The 21,251-nt window shown below is 40.4% G+C and overlaps 1 protein-coding gene across 1 annotated transcript; it reads right to left on the bottom strand.

The window, feature by feature from the left end:
- Positions 1 to 259: 259 nt before the first annotated feature.
- ambp (alpha-1-microglobulin/bikunin precursor) lies at positions 260 to 19,393 on the bottom strand (the record flags this gene model as incomplete). The annotated part of the gene is made up of 15 exons (XM_084047174.1): positions 260 to 291; positions 663 to 833; positions 975 to 1,142; positions 1,632 to 1,719; positions 8,430 to 8,488; positions 9,145 to 9,246; positions 10,380 to 10,490; positions 10,833 to 10,903; positions 11,016 to 11,152; positions 15,164 to 15,363; positions 15,488 to 15,655; positions 16,716 to 16,817; positions 17,363 to 17,482; positions 18,184 to 18,190; positions 19,274 to 19,393. The coding sequence occupies 15 exons, from the start codon at positions 19,391 to 19,393 to the stop codon at positions 260 to 262; spliced, it is 1,656 nt and encodes a 551-aa protein (XP_083903300.1).
- Positions 19,394 to 21,251: the final 1,858 nt, after the last annotated feature.

The following is a 21,251-nucleotide window of genomic DNA, read 5'->3' as shown; positions in this document are numbered from 1 at the left end:
AACTTTATCCTTGAGACACCCAATCGCCCATATTCAGGGCTTCCATAAGTAAGTATGTAAGAAGAACAAATTAGAATCAACAAGGCATTGTATCACATTCAGACCAACCTATGAATGTGTTTATTGGTGATCTGCAGGTATGTAGCCTGCAAAGACACTGTCATTGTTGTTACAAAATCATGAAACATTTTTATTTGATATGACTGTCTCTATCTTGCATGCGTGTGATGGGTTTGGGTCCATAAATTGTCTTTTCTTTTCACGCTGGCAGTAGTGTGGCCTCTTCTTCACCTGTAAAGACAAAATACATAAACATTACCATATATAGACTATACTAGGCCTACTGTATGTGTATGAATATGCATACACACACTCTCTCTCTCTCTGTGTGTGTGTGTGTGTGTGTGTGTGTGTGTGTGTGTGTGTGTGTGTGTGTGTGTGTGTGTGTGTGTGTGTGTGTGTGTGTGTGTGTGTGTGTGTGTGTGTGTGTGTGTGTGTGTGTGTGTGTGTGTGTGTGTGTGTGTGTGTGTGTGAGTGTGGTTGCGTGCGTGCACACGTGCGTCTATGTGTGTTTGCTCATGCATCCATTTTATTGTATTGTATTTGTAGGTGTGTTGCTGTTTGTGTTTCCCTTTCTGTGTATCTCCTGTCATTCATCTCACCTTTGACTACACCGCAGTACTCTTCACACTCAGCCTTGGTGTAGAACTTGTTGCCATTGGCCTGGCAGAAGCCCTGTTTGTAGGCCAGGCACAGACCGCTGGCAGAGTCAAAGGCCCACACTGGTGGCTGGCCTTTACAGGGGAAGGCCGCCATTGGCAGACGACACACAGCTAAAGGTAGACATGTAGGAAGGAAAGAAAGAAAGAAAGACACACACATGAATATTGTTGTAATTGCTCTGTGAGACAGTAAAAACAAAGGACCCAGGACAGTGTTTCCTCTCTGTAAACAAGTGATGCATCACTCCTAACCCTCAGTGCGACAGGTCTGCAGACACTCTCTCTCGGTGGCAAAGTTGTTCTGGTTGCCCAGACAGCCTCCATAGTTGAACGACTGGCAACTCATTAAGGAAGAGTTGTAGAAGAAGTGCTGCTCCATCCCAAAACATGGCCCTGCATCTGGCTCTGCCTTACAGGACTCTATGAGGACCAAGCGGGATAAAAACAGAGAGTTACAAAGATAGAGTAATGGACTGATTAAGAGAGGATAAGGGAGGTATTTAAAAAAGGAATGAAGTGAAAAGGGAAAGGTTCAGGGGGGAACTGCCTGTAAGTTATACCCTGAGTCTGACACATGCATATGCTGTATAGTTTACAATAGACCAGGTACAGTATGTATTTGTTTCAACTCGGCTCACCGTGAATCTTTGGTCTGAACTGGGCTTAGGCCAGTCTTCAAATGCACATGCATTTGACACAAGTTCATGGACCACATGAAGCCTATAGCGTGCCTATTCTGAGCATGTCATAGGCTAATAGATGAACATTTGACAAAACAGGTGAACCTTCTGCAATAATAGGCGAACAATCTGAGAAAATAGCAGATCCACATGGTCACAGTTTACGTTGAAACGCGACGTGTTGTGAGTATATAGTGGTTAACTGAAATGAGAGTGATGAGAGTCTCACCAGGTCCTTTGAACAGAGGTGCATCATCTCCCATAGCAGAGCCTTCTTCTGCAGGAACCACGAGAGGTACCACACTTCTCCTAAACCTCTGAACACAAGCACAATTATACAGTCAGAGACTATACTATATACAAATGTAGCCATTTTAACAAGTCAAATAATGAAATTGTTAAATGTTCATATTGCATTGAAAGTCCCACTAACAATTTTGCAGGTTGTGTCCACAATAAACTGTCAGGAATATTGTGTGGCTATATCAGAGAGTACACAGTGTACACATAGTGCACATCTACTTTCCAGGTGCTAACTCATATCAGAAAGGTCACAAGATTGTAGTTATGAGTGTCTTGTAAGAGCCATATTTCTTTTTCTGGTATTCTACTACATCACTAGAGGGCATGGTCAAGGCCAAGGCTAACCATGGGGCGGCCATAGCTGAATGGTTAGTGAGCCCGCCTAGGGAGCCAGAGGCCCTGTTTGCCCCAGGTTTGATTTCAGGCCAGGTCAACAAATGTGTCGATGAAATGAAATTTGTCCCTGAGCAAGATTCTTAACCCCTAATTGCTCACAGGTTCTCATTGGAAACAAGCCGGCAAGGACTTTTTAAAAGGAATTATCCTTATCCTTAACCAGGTACTTAATGAGGTATCAATCTAGGGCAGGTGTTGTTGATTGGGGAAGAGCAAACAGTTTTTTGACTGTGTATGCTGTGCCTGTGTTTTGGACTGTATTTTTGCCTTAATGTTTGCATACTGAGAGTGAGGGACAACTATGTTTTGGAGAAGAGAATAAACATTTTATTATGAACTATAACTTTTTAAAGAGCATACGTCTGAACAACCTATCTCATCTGCAACCAGTCGTGGTTAAGGTAAAGGACTTTGTCACTACATGTCTTTTAATCTTCTTCTAGTCTTCTTGTCCTTACAGTGCAGATGTGAATGAGCATTAACCAAGGCCAAATTTACCAAGGTTGCAGTTGCATGCTTATATCTATGGAGGATCTTTGTCTCTGTTCCAGTTATATATCTGTATGGTCACTGTTCCAACATCATCCACTATGTAAGGCAGATGTGAAAAATGCAGGGCAAAGGACTGTTATAGCGCCACCATGAGGCTGATTTGAAACATTTCAAGTGGCATCTCTTTCTCTGCCTAGTGGGAATGTGCGTGCAAAATTTCACGGACATCGCATGCTGTGTTCATGATTTGAAGCATTTGTTTCAAAACGGAGCACTCCTGAAAACTTTGGAATCCAATCTTAGCCAATCAGGGTGGAATATGAAAAATGTGTGACTATAGAGATACTCTGTACCAATAGGGAGGTTTCCTGTTAGTAAACATGAGAGGAATATGACCGCGCAGCTGCGGGGGGAAGCCTATGGGTGCGTTTGGAAATTACGCACCGGAGCACACTCGCCTATTAGTTTGTATTGGCCAGTGCGCTCACTGCCGCTCAGGGCTGTATTTTCGAACGCGCCTTTCCCCCACTGACCCCCAGGCATGCGCAGATTGCGCATTCTGCTCCGTGATGACGTCGCGCGGAAATCCGTCTATATGCCTGATGTTTGGACAAAATCTGTAGGAGTACTGTCAAAACTTTGCCTCCTGGTGGCGCTATAATCTATGTGAAAATTTTGGGGCAGAGGTTCAACTCGGCGAGGGAGTGTGTGTGCAGTTTCCCTGCGATCAAGCCAACGGTGCCTTAGATTAGCTTTCCACAGACGGAGTCACGGACGGACGGACGGACAGACAGGGGGCAAAACATAGCCATGGCCATGCCTTTCGGCCTGGCGGAGACAATGAGGAAACCTCTGTCTTTCTTTCTGTCCTCGAATGTTTCTCCTCAGTGGGTTGGCCACTCGATCTGAACTTGCACATGGGTTTAACAGCATTTTTACTACCCCGCGCACAATCACATCCCTGTGTATGAACTAATGTATACGTGAAAAGGTCACTAAATTGAATTCAAACGTTGAGGTTCAATATCTCTGGATTACACTGAATGTTGATGGAACCCTAAAATTCTAAGGGAGTGAAAGGGAAACTCAATATCAAATCAAGTTTTCATAGGCATGAAAGCATGAAATGTTTTAGATCCATAATTATTGTTTGTTTGTAAGAGGTCCCCTGTAAAGTCACATTTTTACTTTGCATGTTGCTCCCCTATACGGAGCCCTCCAGTGGCCATTGAGGGGGATTTGTTTTAAAAAGATTTATGCGTGGGATCGCTTTAGTTATGCATGGGAACGCTTTAGTAATGCATGGCAACGCATTACCTTATTCATTCGAACGCATTACTTTATTCGAGGGAACAAGTTAGCTAATTCATTGCCTCAAATAAACTAAAGCGAGGCCTCGCTTTAGTAAAGTGAGGGAACGAATTAGTAATTTACTTGCACTTAAGTACAGTACTTGAGTAAATGTACTCAGGCCATGTTTAGAGACATTTTGACTTGGATTATGCAACATAATAGCCTATGTGCATTCATCATATTCTTTATTATGGTGGAGAAATGTATGCTATTCAAGGATTATTATTATTATAATAATAATATTATCATTATTCGTTGTGCACTGGTCCAATACAATACAAACGAATGCGCTGGTGCGCATATCTACACACACCCACAGCCTGGCACTGCAACATTAGGCCTATATCTTCTAATTCTCCAGGAATGTCTGTGATTGTAATTTTCCTATTATCAGCAGATGTGAGAGTGTCAATTCCTTGTGTCAATTGTGTTTATATAAGATGATAGTCTATTCAAAGAAGACGATTTGTGCCGCGCAATGCCATTTGCTCCAAATGACGCACTTTACTTTTATTCATGGATTACACAGGAAATAATGAACTGATTACAATAATATAAAATTCTCTCAAATCAGTAACAGGTAGGTGATACATATGCCCATCAAATATGGTTTTCTTGAAAGGCAATCCAAGGTTATAGCTTGGAAACCAACATTCGGGGAATATCTGACGGCTTGGAGCGCCTTAGTGCGGCTGCAGAGTTCACCTTGGGATTTGTCATTCCAATTTTACTGTAGGCTAATCCACCAAAGTGTGACTGTTAATTCCTCGTGTCAATACATTGTGTTTTTATCACCGGTGCCAGTATTATTATTATTATTGTTAATATTATTATTATATACCTTAGCCTCTATTGCAATAATAGACCTTATTATTATTATTATTAGTGGAGTATTTCCATTTTTCTATACTTTTACTTATTCCACTACATCTCAGAGGAAAATATTGTACTTTTAATCTGCAACAAATATTTGAAAACGTTAGTTATGATGTAGATTTAGAATGATATTATTACATCCCCAACCGCCCTATTTAAACGTTGGCTATTTGAAAATAGCCGATCTACAAGCACACAATGCTCAATGTGACTCATTGTGACCTTGTAGATCTGATTCTATAGATTCTATACATTATGATAATGGTAACATGTCAGTGGTTCGACCTCCCGTTAGTCCCGAACCCCACATGAGTGTCCGTGCATTATTTCGGGGATTGATTGATTGATTGATTGATTGATTGATGTAGGCCTACGTTATTTAGTAAGACATGAGAACATCAGTAGGCCTACATGGAAGTACAAATTCACAATACAAGGTCTACTAAACTGGGAGACTCATTGGGAGATATCAGAACCACCAGCAGCTTTTTCAGAGCGCATTTGTCACACGCAGAAAGCAGGTCAATAGACAGTGCTTGGGTGAGCTTTATTTCAACACACTCTAGGCACCCCCAATTAATATACAGTAGACTACATGTAGGCTACAGTATGGTGTGTATTGTATTTAATGTTAGCTTTGAAATCCACTAATGTATCTGTGCGTCATTATGCGCGCTGGAAACCTCCCGATGTTAATTGTTCTATTTAGCCTACATAAGGTAAGCTGTCTTTATATGCACTAAGGTGACAGCAATGTATACCGGCCTAAAGCTGCCTCCCCCACCCCCAAATAATACACTCCAGTCCAGTAATGACAGCCCGAATTTATCTGATCTACAAGCTCACAACGCAGCGATCAGCAACATGTTGTGAGCTTGTAGATCTGCAACACTGATGCCATATGATTAATGATTCCTGTCGCATGTCTGGGTTAATAATTATGAGAATAAAAGTAGGCTATAGCCTATTTTAGTACTCAACATTATTCAGAATGATGTTAAGGGGAAAAATATTAATATCATTATTATTGTTATTAGGCCAGTATTATTATGCTATCATATTTTGCGCACTCACACACAATATAAGAGGCTATATGCTCACAGTGCATCAGCTACTGTATTGTTCTTTAGTCATTTGAGTTTAACTAATATTGTGGCTTTTCCAACAATCTAAAAATAAAGTCACAGTTCTTGATCAGGGGCAGGAAGTTGCACTTGATCCAAGAAGTTGCATCAATTACTCATATTTATTTCGAACTGAAATAAATATGAGCTCACAATGCATCACATCACAATGCATTGTTTATTTGCATTTTCAAATGGCGAAATGTGTTTTGTGATAATAATCAAAATCTACAAAGTAACTAAAGTGTTCAAATAATTGCAGTGGATTAAAAGTAGGCCTACTTGCCTCTGATATGTATAATGGAGTAGAAATAAAAGTAGGCCTATAGAAAAATGGAAATACTCCAGTAATAATAATAATAAGGTCTATTACAATTATTAGTTTATTGCAATTTGCCTCTGAGATGTAGTGGAGTAGAAGTAAAAGTACTGAAAATTGGAAATACTCCAATAAAGTATAAAACTACCCCAAAATTGTACTTAAATAGTAGCCTACTTAAGTACAATTTTGGTCTTAAAATGTTGGGAAGACCGCATGGCTAATATGCATACGCGTAATATCTGCAAATGAGCCATGTGGTCCATGGTCTTACCAAAGATTGTTAATATAGCAAGATACGCATTCTCCATTGGAGCCACTAGAGGCGAAGTGGTACACAAATCCTACAAATGGTCTCCTAAGTAGGCAAAGCAAAGCAAAGCAAAGCAAAGTTTGTTGTTTACCCAGGGTGTCGGACTAAGCACGAAGCTTGTTTTTCCTTGCTCAAGGGCTATTCAGCGGTGATTGAATGTGATGAATTGGGGAATCGAACTAGGGACCTTCCGGTATCAAGGCCGCCCCTCTAACCACTAGGCCACCGCTGCCACTAATGGCATGGTTGTCTTCTCCCCTGAACACCCCACCACCCTCCGCCTCCCCCTCCCCTCTCCCTGGCTGACAACGTCATATGAATGTGTATTTGTGTATTTTCTTCATTAAAGAAAATAAATGCTTTAGGCTCACAGACTAACGGGGCTAACGGGAGGTCGAACCACTGCCATGTTACCATTATCATAATGTATAGAATGTATACAAATCTTTTGAAAATAGCAGATCTACAAGGTCACAATGAGTCACATTGAGCATTGTGTTCTTGTAGATCGGCTATTTTCAAATAGCCAACATTTAAATAGGGCGGTTGGGGATGTAATAATATCATTCTAAATCTACATCATAACTAACGTTTTCAAATATTTGTTGCAGATTGAAAGTACAATATTTTCCTCTGAGATGTAGTGGAATAAGTAAAAGTATAGAAAAATGGAAATACTCCACTAATAATAATAATAATAATAAGGTCTATTATTGCAATAGAGGCTAAGGTATATAATAATAATATTAACAATAATAATAATAATACTGGCACCGGTGATAAAAACACAATGTATTGACACGAGGAATTAACAGTCACACTTTGGTGGATTAGCCTACAGTAAAATTGGAATGACAAATCCCAAGGTGAACTCTGCAGCCGCACTAAGGCGCTCCAAGCCGTCAGATATTCCCCGAATGTTGGTTTCCAAGCTAAAACCTTGGATTGCCTTTCAAGAAAACCATATTTGATGGGCATATGTATCACCTACCTGTTACTGATTTGAGAGAATTTTATATTATTGTAATCAGTTCATTATTTCCTGTGTAATCCATGAATAAAAGTAAAGTGCGTCATTTGGAGCAAATGGCATTGCGCGGCACAAATCGTCTTCTTTGAATAGACTATCATCTTATATAAACACAATTGACACAAGGAATTGACACTCTCACATCTGCTGTTAATAGGAAAATTACAATCACAGACATTCCTGGAGAATTAGAAGATATAGGCCTAATGTTGCAGTGCCAGGCTGTGGGTGTGTGTAGATATGCGCACCAGCGCATTCGTTTGTATTGTATTGGACCAGTGCACAACGAATAATGATAATATTATTATTATAATAATAATAATCCTTGAATAGCATACATTTCTCCACCATAATAAAGAATATGATGAATGCACATAGGCTATTATGTTGCATAATCCAAGTCAAAATGTCTCTAAACATGGCCTGAGTACATTTACTCAAGTACTGTACTTAAGTGCAAGTAAATTACTAATTCGTTCCCTCACTTTACTAAAGCGAGGCCTCGCTTTAGTTTATTTGAGGCAATGAATTAGCTAACTTGTTCCCTCGAATAAAGTAATGCGTTCGAATGAATAAGGTAATGCGTTGCCATGCATTACTAAAGCGTTCCCATGCATAACTAAAGCGATCCCACGCATAAATCTTTAAAAAAAAAAATGCCCCTCAATGGCCACTGGAGGGCTCCGTACCCCTATAACTGATTTTCAAAAAAAAAAAAAAATGCAATGAGATCCGTTGTGTTTTTTCTTTTCTATTTCCAAATCCATTCTTTTTAGCGAGTAACACTGTCACTCAATAAAGCATAAATGAGGTTAGACTACCTGAGGCTCAGGTTCTGCCACTTGCTGTATCCCTTGCTCTTCTCCTGGAACACACTCACCTGGGAAGAGAGGATATACCATCATTATTACTGGTACCCCAAATAATTGACAAAACACTAAGATATAAAATAATTAAGAAAGAAAAGGTCATCGTATTTGTTCTTTAAAACTTGAAAAGTGAGTTTTCATTGTGATGATACCGATACATAGACACATAAAGTATATACTATATTAGTTCCATTGATCCAAGCCGCAACACAATCGATTGACTGAAAATGACCAGATCTGACCACTTAACATGATAGGCTGACAGGCCCTGAATAACCTAAAATGGACACATAGTATGTAAATATTTGGGGCCCTTGCAGATCCCTTGGACCTAAAAGGACATAGCATTGATCCTTTTAGATCCAGTGTTAAACTGTGTAGACAAGAAGTAAATAAGTGAAAGATAATGCAGAGAAAATGTATGTTGTCGGATCATTTGAACTCATGAGAGAAACGCTAAACTGCATAGATTGAAAATATCTGTATTCACTATACAGTTTATGGAATTATTATGGAAGCTACTGTTGTAAGAATGCATCATGTACTGTAATTAGTTTTTTTTTGATGCTCCTCAAACTAAACTTAAAGTGTGTGTGTGTGTGTGTGTGTGTGTGTGTGTGTGTGTGTGTGTGTGTGTGTGTGTGTGTGTGTGTGTGTACGTGTCTACCCTTGTTCTTTGCAATAACAATGTTGTCGTCAGTCATTCCCTGTTCTCTGACCAGTGTCCTGAAGTCATCCAGTACAGTGTCCCTCACTTCCATGGCCCGACCTGTTGGGGGGGAGCACACTCAAATCTTAAAAGTTGGGCATGTGTGGACCACACAAGCCCACATTTCAGAATTGTAATATAAACATATAAGAGAATGTTCAAATATAGAAGGCTGATGACACGGAATTATTAAAGGTATAGGGTAAGTGATATTTTTTGGTTAAAACAAAAGATTTTTTGTTAAAAGGTTAAAGCAGATTGTAATCATTGCTATAGGGTTTATTCAGTAACAGGGGTCTCCCTGTCTCTCCAGCTGTTTAATAAACAGAACATTTTCAGGTAGGTGACAACATTTCAGCCAATCAGGAAAGAGTACCCATTTATCAGCTTAATTTTTATATGGTTCCAGTTCCAATTTTGTCTACTCATTTCTTTGTGTCATCACTCCCAATGTTACTTGTTAATGGGTATCCCGAGTTCTCTATCCTGATTGGATAAAGTTGGTATCCGACCTAAAAATGCATTTTCTGTTTAGGAACAGAGCTGGAGAGACATGGAGACTCCTGTTACTGAACAAACACTCTAGCAATGAGTATCAGAATATAGAGCATATATACACATATTTTTTATCAAATAAAATCCCTTACACTACCTTTAAGCTGTTTAAGAGACAGCTGATGTATACAATATAAATACTGGGAAGGAGCAACAGTACCATCACGGGTGCAACTGCCTCTTTTCATTTTCTTTTTTTATACGTATATGGTCAATTTATTATTGTATACAATATACAACTATCTTTTAACCACCTGAACCCTGGTGTCCCTGTTCAAGGGCAAGCGTTAGGCACAATTAAAAGATCTACAAGCTCTCAACGTGTCACAAGCTTGAAGATTGGCTATTTAGTATACAGTATAGAGTTCAGTAGCTTCCCCCAGTATGCAAACTCTTTAATCGCTTATTAAACGCTTATTTTGTACTTATTGGATCGTGTTGAGCCCTTTTTTAAACTTCTAGATTATTTTAGATGTATTCTTTAGCGTACTGTATGTTTTATGTTGTCCTATGTTGGGAGTTTGGATTTCCTGTCTGCACTACAATTTGTGTGTACTGCATAGAGTTGACCTTAGCCTTCATGTAATTTTGTTATGAGAATACTTTTTCTGATAAATCATGGAAGGATGTCCACTCACTGTACAGCTTAATTGAAGTTTTGTTATGTCCATGTGACATGGTCATTATCACTATGGCATACTCATCGTAGTTTGTGTGGACCACGTAAGCATCGGCATCAACCCCAAACTCTGTTGAGAAGAGCACACACAGGCAAACACAATAGCTGTCAGTGTTCATCTACAACATGAAGCAAAACAATATATGTAGATCACATAGCAAGGTCTCAACCCACACTGTATACTCACTCACTCACTCACTCACTCACACACACACACACACACACACACACACACACACACACACACACACACACACACACACACACACACACACACACACACACACACACACACACACACACACACACACACACACACACACACACACACACACACACACACACACACACACACACACACACACAGTTTGAGAAAGAGAGGAGCAGAAGGATTTGTTAATGACAGACATACTCTGAAAAGAGAATCGTCCTGGTGTGTCGGTCAGCTGATAATCTACTGTGAACTGCTTACATTTCCCATGCCTATAAAGAAAGAAATAACATATTTGTAGTGTGTGTGTGTGTGCGCGCGCACATGTGCATGCATACGTGTGCATGGCATGTGTGTGTATACTGTATACTGTATGTGTCCTACCTCAATCCAGTTTTTGTGATCATGATGTTGCCCTCACCAGTTTCCAGGACCAGAGAGCTAATGGCAACCTCTCCTCTGTGATGCTGCTTATGGGGACATGTATTCCCATTGGCAACACTGTACCACTTCCCCATCATCTGGGTTGAGGAGAGGAGCATTATTGAAATATATTTACACTTTAATTAAGTAGGAAAACAAGCACTCTCATGTATGAACTTTATGTCTTTGTTTATTTGCATTTGCAGCAGCAGGCAAACCTGTTTCAGTATGAAACAAATAAAATATGAAGGCGCTGGTTCTCAAAGCTGGACCTTGTTGCTGGGGACCCCAGAGGGTCCCCAGCAACATGCCCTATTTAAGTATTTGGCAATTCGAAAATAGACGATTTACAATCTCAATGCGTTGCGATGCGATGCATTGTGAGCTTGTAGATCAGCTATTTTCTAAAATGTTTACAAATCTCTTAACCCTTAACATGAAAATGTTTGAGAACTACTGGCTTATAGAACTGGTTTTCCTTCTTATAGATGGTTAAACAGCATGAGTACAGCCTAACACTTGGTCTAAAAGGATAACACCAAAAAAGTCCTTGCGGTCTTCTTTTCATTGGGGTCCTTGAGGAATACCCTGGGAGGATAGCGTTGGAGGCCATGCAACGTGTGATTCAAATTTGGTGCTGATGGGATCCGTTTCGTGATATGACGTTTTGTTTTGAAGAAATATAGGCTCCTCCCACAACATTTTAAAGCCAATTATATTATCACATCACTCCTGAGTGATGTGGATCTCCTGAGATCACTTGTATTTCATTTTGAGTGGATTGATCCCCGGCAAAAACATGTTTTTTGCATCAAACAGTTACATTTTGTGATGCCCCCCTATGGGTCAAAGTGGAAATGTAGGAAATTCATAGAGAATACAAGTCAACCCTCAATGTGATTCAAATTTGGGGTTGATTGGACGTTTCGTTAGGCTCCTCCCACTAACTTTGGAAGCCAATTACGGCCCGAATGGTATGGACTATCGAAATACTGAATGATGCGTTTTTATCGCATGGGTTCAGAGATCATGTTTACCAATTTCTGTTTGGTGCCCCCCGGCACCGTTTTGTCAACAGGGGGGTAGTGCAGCGCGGACATGGTTTGGTGCCCCCCGAAAAGGTGCTGCGGGGGGGTGCTGGGGGTGGGGGGTTGCTGCGCGGAAGAAAAGGACGCTCTAAATTCGCCGTTTGGTGCCCCCCCAAAGGTTGGTGCCCTGAATTCAGCACCTCAAGCCCGTTGGATAAGCCACCACTGGGTAGAAAGATAAGTAATAGATGTGAAGGAGGGCAAAAGAAAGCTGAAATGGAGATGAACAATGGCCAATCCAATCACAGAAAATAAATAAACATGAGGTGTAATGGGATTGTGAAGGAAGTGAACCGAGTGAAAGGAGAGGTAATATTAGAAGGAGTGAGAGAAAAATATAGATAATATAAAACTTGGCTTGGAAAATGTGTTGGATCCTGAATACATAATTTACACTTTAATAATTATAATAATAAGAGCAATGACCATAGCACCTCAGGTGCTTGGACCAGTATTAGTAGAATAAAATAAAATAATAATATAAAAACTGCTTAAAGTTCAATGCTGAGTTTGCTAGCTGAACTTCATCACACATACAAAACAAATATGTCTGTACAAACAGCTCTAGGACAGACGTATAAGGTCTGGTCAAGTCATGTAAGGCTTCAAAAGTAATACAATTATTGTTTTTAAATAAGTAGCCATTAGAATATAAAATTCACCTCGAAGAAAATAAGGTAACATCATTATTTCTAGCCTGAAATAGGAAGCACAGATTTCCTCCCTCTGTTGCATTCTATTTGTTAAAGTGATCAGTGAGTGAGACAATGAATGAATGTTAAAGTAAAATTCAACAATTATGAATTATCTACAGTACACAATAACAATGGTGAAAGTGGAGAATAAAACTTATTTTAAAATGTGTCATATGACGGAGCATAAATTGGTCATGAGCCCCCATGTTGGCTTCAAATATATAATTATACAGAAAACAGAATATCCGCAAAGGTGTGCAATTTACTAAAGTACTGGACACTACTTAATTCCAATTTTGATGTACTTTTACTTTACTCGAGTATGTCCATTTTTGAATGCTTTATACTTCTACTCCACTACATCGCTGAGGAAAATATTTTACTGCAATTATCAGAAAAGTTAAGATACAAGTTACTTTGCAGATTTTCATTATTATTAAACAACATATTTTTTTCTTCTTTTTTTATACGGTACTTGTTACAGAGTATTTCAACATTGTGTACTTTTACTTAAGTAAAAAAAGAAATCTGAGTACGTCTTCCACCACTGCCCTCTTCCACTCACCCTGCTCAGTTCAAAGTTCTCCTGTGTGGGGTAGAGAGGGTCCGTGGGCACAGGGACCCCCTGGAGGGTCCAGACGCACCCCAGCAGCAACAAAGGAACCAAATTCACTTCTTTCTGCATCTTGTCCACCTGACTTTGACTAGACTGAGCTTCTGAGACTCTGAATCCTCGAACGGCCCACCCTTTACTATTTACTTCACCCTGGAAACACCATCTCAGCCTTGCCAAAGCGGGACAGGGCCATTGACCTATGGTGTATGTGTGTTTGTTTTGTGCCTGTCTCTGCCCCCCCCTTCAAATTACAAAAAAAAGAAAGAAAATAAACAACTGAAAGGGCAAAGTTCTCTCTCTCTCTCTCTCTCTCTCTCTCTCTCTCTCTCTCTCTCTCTCTCCTTCCCCTGTCTGATTTGCCCAATCATCAAGTTAATCATTGGACTTCAGAATTGCAAATTTGGAGCAAATATCACCAAATCAATGAATGTCATCTGACAGACTGATGGTGATCAGTGACCACACATTTGTTCCTAATATGACACCACTATTTTAGAAGTTATGGTTGGTTGTTCCAATATTGTACCCCTTTGTTACAATTATAGGTCCATATTCTATTCTATACTATAGATTATTTTCCCGCAATGTATTCAATGTTTGTAATTCATTATTATCCTTTGCACTATTATTTTTCCTGGGATGTATTTACTTTCAGTATCTTGTTTCTTTAGTGGCAGGTGGGCATCTTTTTGATTGGTACAAACCACCTGCAGTGTAAATAGCAGCACCAGACACGCATGTGCAGGTTTCAGGATTATGATAGACAGCATGTAGCTGGCCAATATAAGAGGCATTTATACAATCCTGAGTGTTAGTTTAACTTTGAGAGTGTCAAACTGAACCTGTAAGGTACTCTTGAAATAAACAAACAAAAATGTTCCATATTCCAGTTTCCTCCATTTTTATTCTTTCCTTTTCGGCACAGGCATTTCAGCTGCCAATTAAGTCTTCCACAGCGTGTTCGCACCATTTACTCTGAAATATATGCTCACACAAGCCTTGTATTAGAATCAAAACCATTCCATTCTCCAAGTGCAAAGCATGTACAGAAATGCGTTTAGTTGCTTTTAAAATGTTTCCCCCTGCTGTTTCTGTTTTGGTAAGCACATTATCCACATCATACATTTCCATATACAGTACAACAAAGTGCTGTGTAGGTGTATGTTTAAAATGTATAAGGCAAGAAGGCAAATAGACAATATAGACAGTCAGTGCTGTAACAGAATGACGTGATGTCTCTGATGTGTTCAGATGCAGCTTCTGTCTTCATCAGCTTGCTGTCAGGATCTCTTCATCTGCAAAAGTGAATAATCAATCAGTTACTGTATTTATGTTTTGTGCGGTTGAAAGTGTGAGAGTGAATAGAATTATTGACCATGTTAAGTTTTATTTTCCCCCTCCAACAGGTGTTTTTTATTTATTTTATTATAATATTGTTTTGCTGACTGTTGACGGGATCTCAGAACCACTTACATTCCATTACAAAATAATACAATAACAATGGCAACAGCAACAACAATGCAAAAAAGAAAAGAAAACTGCACAAAGTTATTGTCCATTTCCATTTCTACTGTATGTGTGTGCATAATGTCATTCCCGCTAGCGATGAATATAGCCTAATTCAGGTTGAGCCTCTAGTCTAAAGCCCACCAATCATGCCTTCTCTTCTATAATTCTATTATGTCTGTGTGAGAACGATCACTTTTGTACGCTGTTTGTTATGTCTTTCTCTTCACCACCTTTGACTACACCGCAGTACTCTTCGCACTCAGCCATGGTGTAGAATTTGTTGCCATTGGCCTGGCAGAAGCCCTGTTTGTAGGCCAGGCACAGACCGCTGGCAGAGTCAAAGGCCCACACTGGTGGCTGGCCTTTACAGGGGAAGGCTGCCATTGGCAGACGACACACAGCTAAACGTAGACAATATATAGAAAGAAAGAAAGAAAGATGTCACACATGAATATGGATCAGAATGTCTGTTTGGTCTGTGGAGAGTGTTTCCTCTCTGTAAACAAGTGATGCATCACTCCTAACCCTCAGTGCGACAGGTCTGCAGACACTCTCTCTCGGTGGCAAAGTTGTTCTGGTTGCCCAGACAGCCTCCATAGTTGAACATCTGGCAGCTCATTGAGGAAGAGTTGTAGAAGAAGTGCTGCTCCATCCCAAAACATGGCCCTGCATCTGGCTCTGCCTTACAGGACTCTATGAGGACCAAGGGGGGATAAAAAAAAGATTTGTTTCCAGTAGATTTACAATTTAGGCATATTAGCAGACGTTGTTATCCAGAACGACTTTCAAGAGCAATTAGAATTGGAATCAGCAGAGTAAGCATGAACTCTATCTAGTCAATAAACAACCACGTTTAATACTTTAACGTTAAAAGCATTTCAGGAATATTTCAAGGGATTTCACCACACCAATAGGACTATGTTCTATAAAATGAACAACAGAGTCTTTCACCTGATCCTCTGAGCAGAGGTGTATCATCACCAGAACCTTCCTGCTCTACAGCAGCCACAGATGGTACCACATTTCTTCTAATCCTCTGAGAAGATATAAATCACAATCACCACTACAGTCACGTCTATGAAACAAACGGGGAACAGTGGTTAGCATTGTTTACTTTCGTAGGCCGGAGTTCTAATCCCACATTAGAGATACAGATACAGTATAATAATATAGTTTGTCTTTTTAATATTGCAGTGCTTTTTTTGACCCAGCTACGCATCAACCCGGCCTAATGAAGCAAAATCTTGTCCTCCACAGAGATGAATAAACCACAATCGAATGATTTGGGAATGATTATTGTGGACAAAAATATGGAATCAAAGTTTTTTATGAATTGATTTTTTATTGGGACATGCTCTCAATCATTTAAAAATAGTGGATTATACTTAGTAAAATATGAAAGTAAATATATAATATGTAATATGATACTGTAAAATACCTGAGGTAAAGCAGTAGGTTCTGCTACCTTCCTACCCACAACACATTCACCTAGAGAAAAAAAAACAAGCATTATATTAGTATTATAATATTTTTTCTTTTTTACAGTCTCTCCCAATTTATTTTTAATTTATGCTAATTCCCAATTCCTCCATGTAATCAATGTCACTGCTGATGCCTACTGGTGTGTGTGTGTGTGTGTGTGTGTGTGTGTGTGTGTGTGTGTGTGTGTGTGTGTGTGTGTGTGTGTGTGTGTGTGCGTGTGCGTGTGCGTGTGTGTGTGCATGCAAATGCATGTGTATATGTATATATGTACCCATGTTCTGTTTAATGATGATGGCATCATCAGTAATTCCCTGCTCTCTGACCAACGTCTTGAAGTCCTCCAACACAGTGTTCCTCACTTCCATAGTCCGACCTGTTGGGGGAAACATTTCAGTTAAATCTACAGTAGCCCTGGGCTCCTATGAAAAACCTTGACCATGGCCTAAATATTTGCCTACGTGTATTTATACTAAAGACTGTAAATTGTGGGCTATCATAGACATCTGAAACTCACACACAGTGAGTTTGTTTTTTAATTTATTTTATATGTTTTTAATTTATTTATGTAGGAGCGGCGGATTTCAATGTAGGGTCAACTTAGCCTGGTAAACCATCTTGGTTGCATGAATTCACATGATCATGTGTCTACGTTCAGGGCCCTGTGATTGACAGACGCTGATTGGCTCTTCCACTTTTTGGTTTCTGCAAAACGGCCACCCAGCGCTTGGGGCCAGACCGGTCTGCAGAAGACACATGATTATGGGAATTCACGTGACCGGAGAATATATGTCTTGGCTGAAAAGTTTAGCTTTACACAATGACATAATGATGAACACAATACCCTTAAATCCCCTTGGTCCACTTACAAACCAGTATAAGAATACAGACAGACGGGTCAAAGTGGAAGAGACCACTCACTGTACAGCTTGACTATGACGGTCTTGTCCATGGATGACCTCTCTGTGCTCAGCATAATCATCAAGGCATACTCATCATAGTTAGTATGAACCACATATGAGTCCACATCAACTCCAAACTCTGCAGGGAGGACAGCACCCACACATAAGCTACGTCGAATAGATGACACATGACATAATGTGAGTTATGAGTTATTACAGTATAACGGAAGGCAGAGAGAGAGACATAGAGTGCGTGCGTGCGTGCGTGCGTGCGTGCGTGCGTGCGTGCGTGCGTAAGAGAGAGAGAGACAGAGAGAGAGAGAAAGAGAGACACGTACTAGCAACATGATAGAAGAACCGTCCTGACGTGTTAGTCAAACCATAATCTGCTGAGGTCTGCTTACATGTGCCACCCCTACATACACACACACACACACACACACACACACACACACACACACACACACACACACACACACACACACACACACACACACACACACACACACACACACACACACACACACACACACACACACAATTTTAGCAACAGTATTGTGGGGAAGTGATTGTGCGTGCGTGCATACTACATGCATGCATGCGTGTGTGTGTGTGTGTGTGTGTGCGTGCGCGCATGTGTGTGTGTGTGTGTGTGTGTGTGTGTGTGTGTGTGTATTGAGCATAAATAAAAGTCCCACCTTAGTACAGCTCCTGTCATTTTGATAATCCGCTCTGAAGTAACAACATCTTGCAGTTTCAGCACACCAATGACTGGGTCTTTCTTCTGACGTTGCATATAGTGGGGACAGGTAGATACCACTGCCACCTCATACCACTTACCCCTGAACTAATAGGAGCATAAGTTACATTATATACAATTGTAGCTGTGTACATGTGTGCGTGCGTGCTCCCATACACATGATGCTTCACCACTTGATTTGACACCATAAGGGATAGAATTAGAAAGAACATGAAGATATCAGCGATAGATTCCATAATGTATGCAATTTGCAGTGATTTCCTGCAGAATGCAATTAATTTCACTTCATATACAGTACAGTATGTATGTGATAGAAGACAGAACTATATGACATGTTGCTCTTGTTCCCCCCTAGTTGAGTTATTCCAGAGTCTTACTGGGTATACAACATCACTGCTGGGCACTGAAGGGAGCCATGACATAACATAAACATGCCATGACAAATAGAAGCGTTATTTTGACAAAACATAGAACATTGAACACAGAGAGGCCAAAAGGAATCATGTATCCAAAAGATTAAAACGAGGAAGAGTACTAACATTACAGAAGGTAATACGAGTGGTAGAAAGGGGTAGTGTAAACATGCCACCAGTGGTGTAAAGCAACTAAGTACAAGTACTGTACTTGAGTACAATTTTGAGGTATTTCTGAGTGGTGCCAACCACTCCTACATTTGACTTTGTCCGTATGTCCGTCCGTCCGTATGTCCGTCCGTATGTTTGAGCACGGCTGATTGGTCAAGCTTCACGTGACACGTGACAATATGTTGTCACGTGTCACGTGACAACATATTGTTGCTGATTGCAACACAAGGATGCAACCAGTTACACTTTCAAAGGCACCACTCTCTTCACATTTTTTTTTAACTTCTACTCCACTACATCTCAGAGGCAAATATTGTACTTTTACTCCACTACAATCATTTGAAAACTTTAGTTACTAGTTACTTTGCAGATATACATTATTATATTATAAAATAGATCTGCTATTTTCAAACATTTTTGTACTTTTACTTTTGGTACTTTAAGTATATTTTGATGCCAACACTTGTACTCAAGTAACATTTTGAACACAGGCATTTTACTAACAGAGTATTTTTATATTATGGTATTGCTACTTTTACATAAGTAAAATATCTGAGTACTTCTTCCACCGCTGTGTGCCACTCACCCTGCTCAGATCAAAGTTCTCCTGTGTGGGGTAGAGTGGTTCTGGGAGGACAGGGACCCCCTGGAGGGACCAGATGCACCCCAGAACCAGCAGAGAAACCAGGTTCACTTCTTTATGCATTCTGTGACTGATCTTCTCTCTTAGGAGACTGTACGTAGGTGTTTATCGCCACTTTTTTCACTCTTGTTTCTGAACCCTGACTTGTATGGGATGAGTTGACATACTGTGTGGGTGAATGTGTGTTTACACCCCCGCATTAATATGCTACTCAATGGAAAAAACAAACAATAAAGGAACAAAGGTCTACTTAATCTCCTCTCTCTCTCTCTCTCTCTCTCTCTCTCTCTCTCTCTCTCTCTCTCTCTCTCTCTGTGTGTGTGTGTACTGTGTTGGACTTCAGAGTTTGAACAAAGAACTAATCAATGCTTATCAGAAAAAGCCAAAACAGCTAACCAAAGCTGGACGGATACAGAGGATGACGTCATCTCTCAGGTTACTGCTGAATCTGAAGTGCGCAAAAATGTTTCTGTGAATTAACACACGCAACGACCAGACGACATTGGTCAGGTCGCTATGGAGCAGTGATTCTCAAAGTGGGGTCCAGGGACCCTCAGGGCTCCTTGAGGGGGTTCCAAATGGAGCCTTACTGGTCCGTAACTGAGAGTTCATGGGAGTCCTTGAAATTAAACATTTGAGAACCACTTGTATAGAGACTGAGGAGGCTGAGGTTATGGCAGCAACAGTCGTTAAAGGTGTTGAGCCTGAAACATAAAGGAAAGGTTATGACCTTTTATTTAGACCACTGTTTCCCAAACAGTGGGTCGGGACCCATTTGTGGGTCGCGGACCCATTTTTGTGGGTCGTGACTCGTGAGTAAATATCCCCCTTTGTTCCGTTTTCCTATAGATAAGTTTAAACAAAAAACTCACTGCTTTAGACAGCAGAGACAGTTGAGTAACTGAGAGAATGGGAGTTCATGGAGCTGGAAGCTCAGTAGTAACAGGTTAAGTAAGACGTTCAGTGCTGTGGAGAGTGTAGTGGCAAGGACAGATGCACAGGAGGCTGAAGCACCACAGGGTGATGCCATCGTCTCAAGTTCTTATGTTGTTTGTATTCCGTCTCAGGTGAACCAGGGCATGTAGAGTGGAAGGCATGGACTCCCTTGCTCTAGCTGTCAGTACCAAAAGGAGATGTCATGCAGCGTGTGTTTTTTGTCAGTTAAGCAATCAGCCTGTGAGGTGGCAGGAAAGACCACACAAAGGTGGCAGAAGTTGGTTGATCAGACCAGGGTCATATGGGTTAACTGGGTTATCTGACTGTGACTGTCAGTCAAAGAGACTAATAAAGGTCATTGGAAACAGCTGGTCATCAGCTTAGTGAGAAAATACAACCACATGACTGTATGGAAATGGCTACTGACAGACAGACTTCCCCAGTACTCCCCAGTGTGTGTCGTTATTAAGTTAGTCTTTTGCCAAAACAATTCACAAGGAGAAAATATTAATACTTTGGAGTAACAGACAGAGCTGGCCAGGAAACACTATTGTGAGGGCGAGGAAGCTAAAGTTTGATCTGTGACGCTGCAGAGAACCAGGTGAGTACCCCCACACTAGACACCTTTGCCTGTCTGAAATGCCAACCGTTTGAACTATGCTCACCGCCGAAGTGTTATGTGTTAAATATATAAATATAAAACATATATATATATATATATACACACACACCCCTACCTTTATTTGCCCTGGGTGAGGAAAGAGTAAATGTGAGTGATGAGCTTGCACTGATTGGTCAGTTGCCATGTCAGCGCAGCTAAATTGCCATCTCGATTGGAACTGTCACCACAAACGACATTGCTGCTTAAGGAACTCGCCATGCCAAACATGGATGGAACTAATAGACTAGGTAGTCACGTTTATCCCGTAGTAAACAAAACACAGAGTGGAAAACAGTGACATTCAGTCAGTCATTGGTTCACTGA

Source organism: Gymnoscopelus microlampas, assembly GCF_963454915.1.
Source record: "Gymnoscopelus microlampas genome assembly, chromosome: 21".
Lineage (NCBI taxonomy): Eukaryota > Metazoa > Chordata > Actinopteri > Myctophiformes > Myctophidae > Gymnoscopelus > Gymnoscopelus microlampas.
The sequence above is the reverse complement of the archived record's forward strand: the minus strand, read 5'-3'. Positions and strand labels throughout refer to the sequence as shown.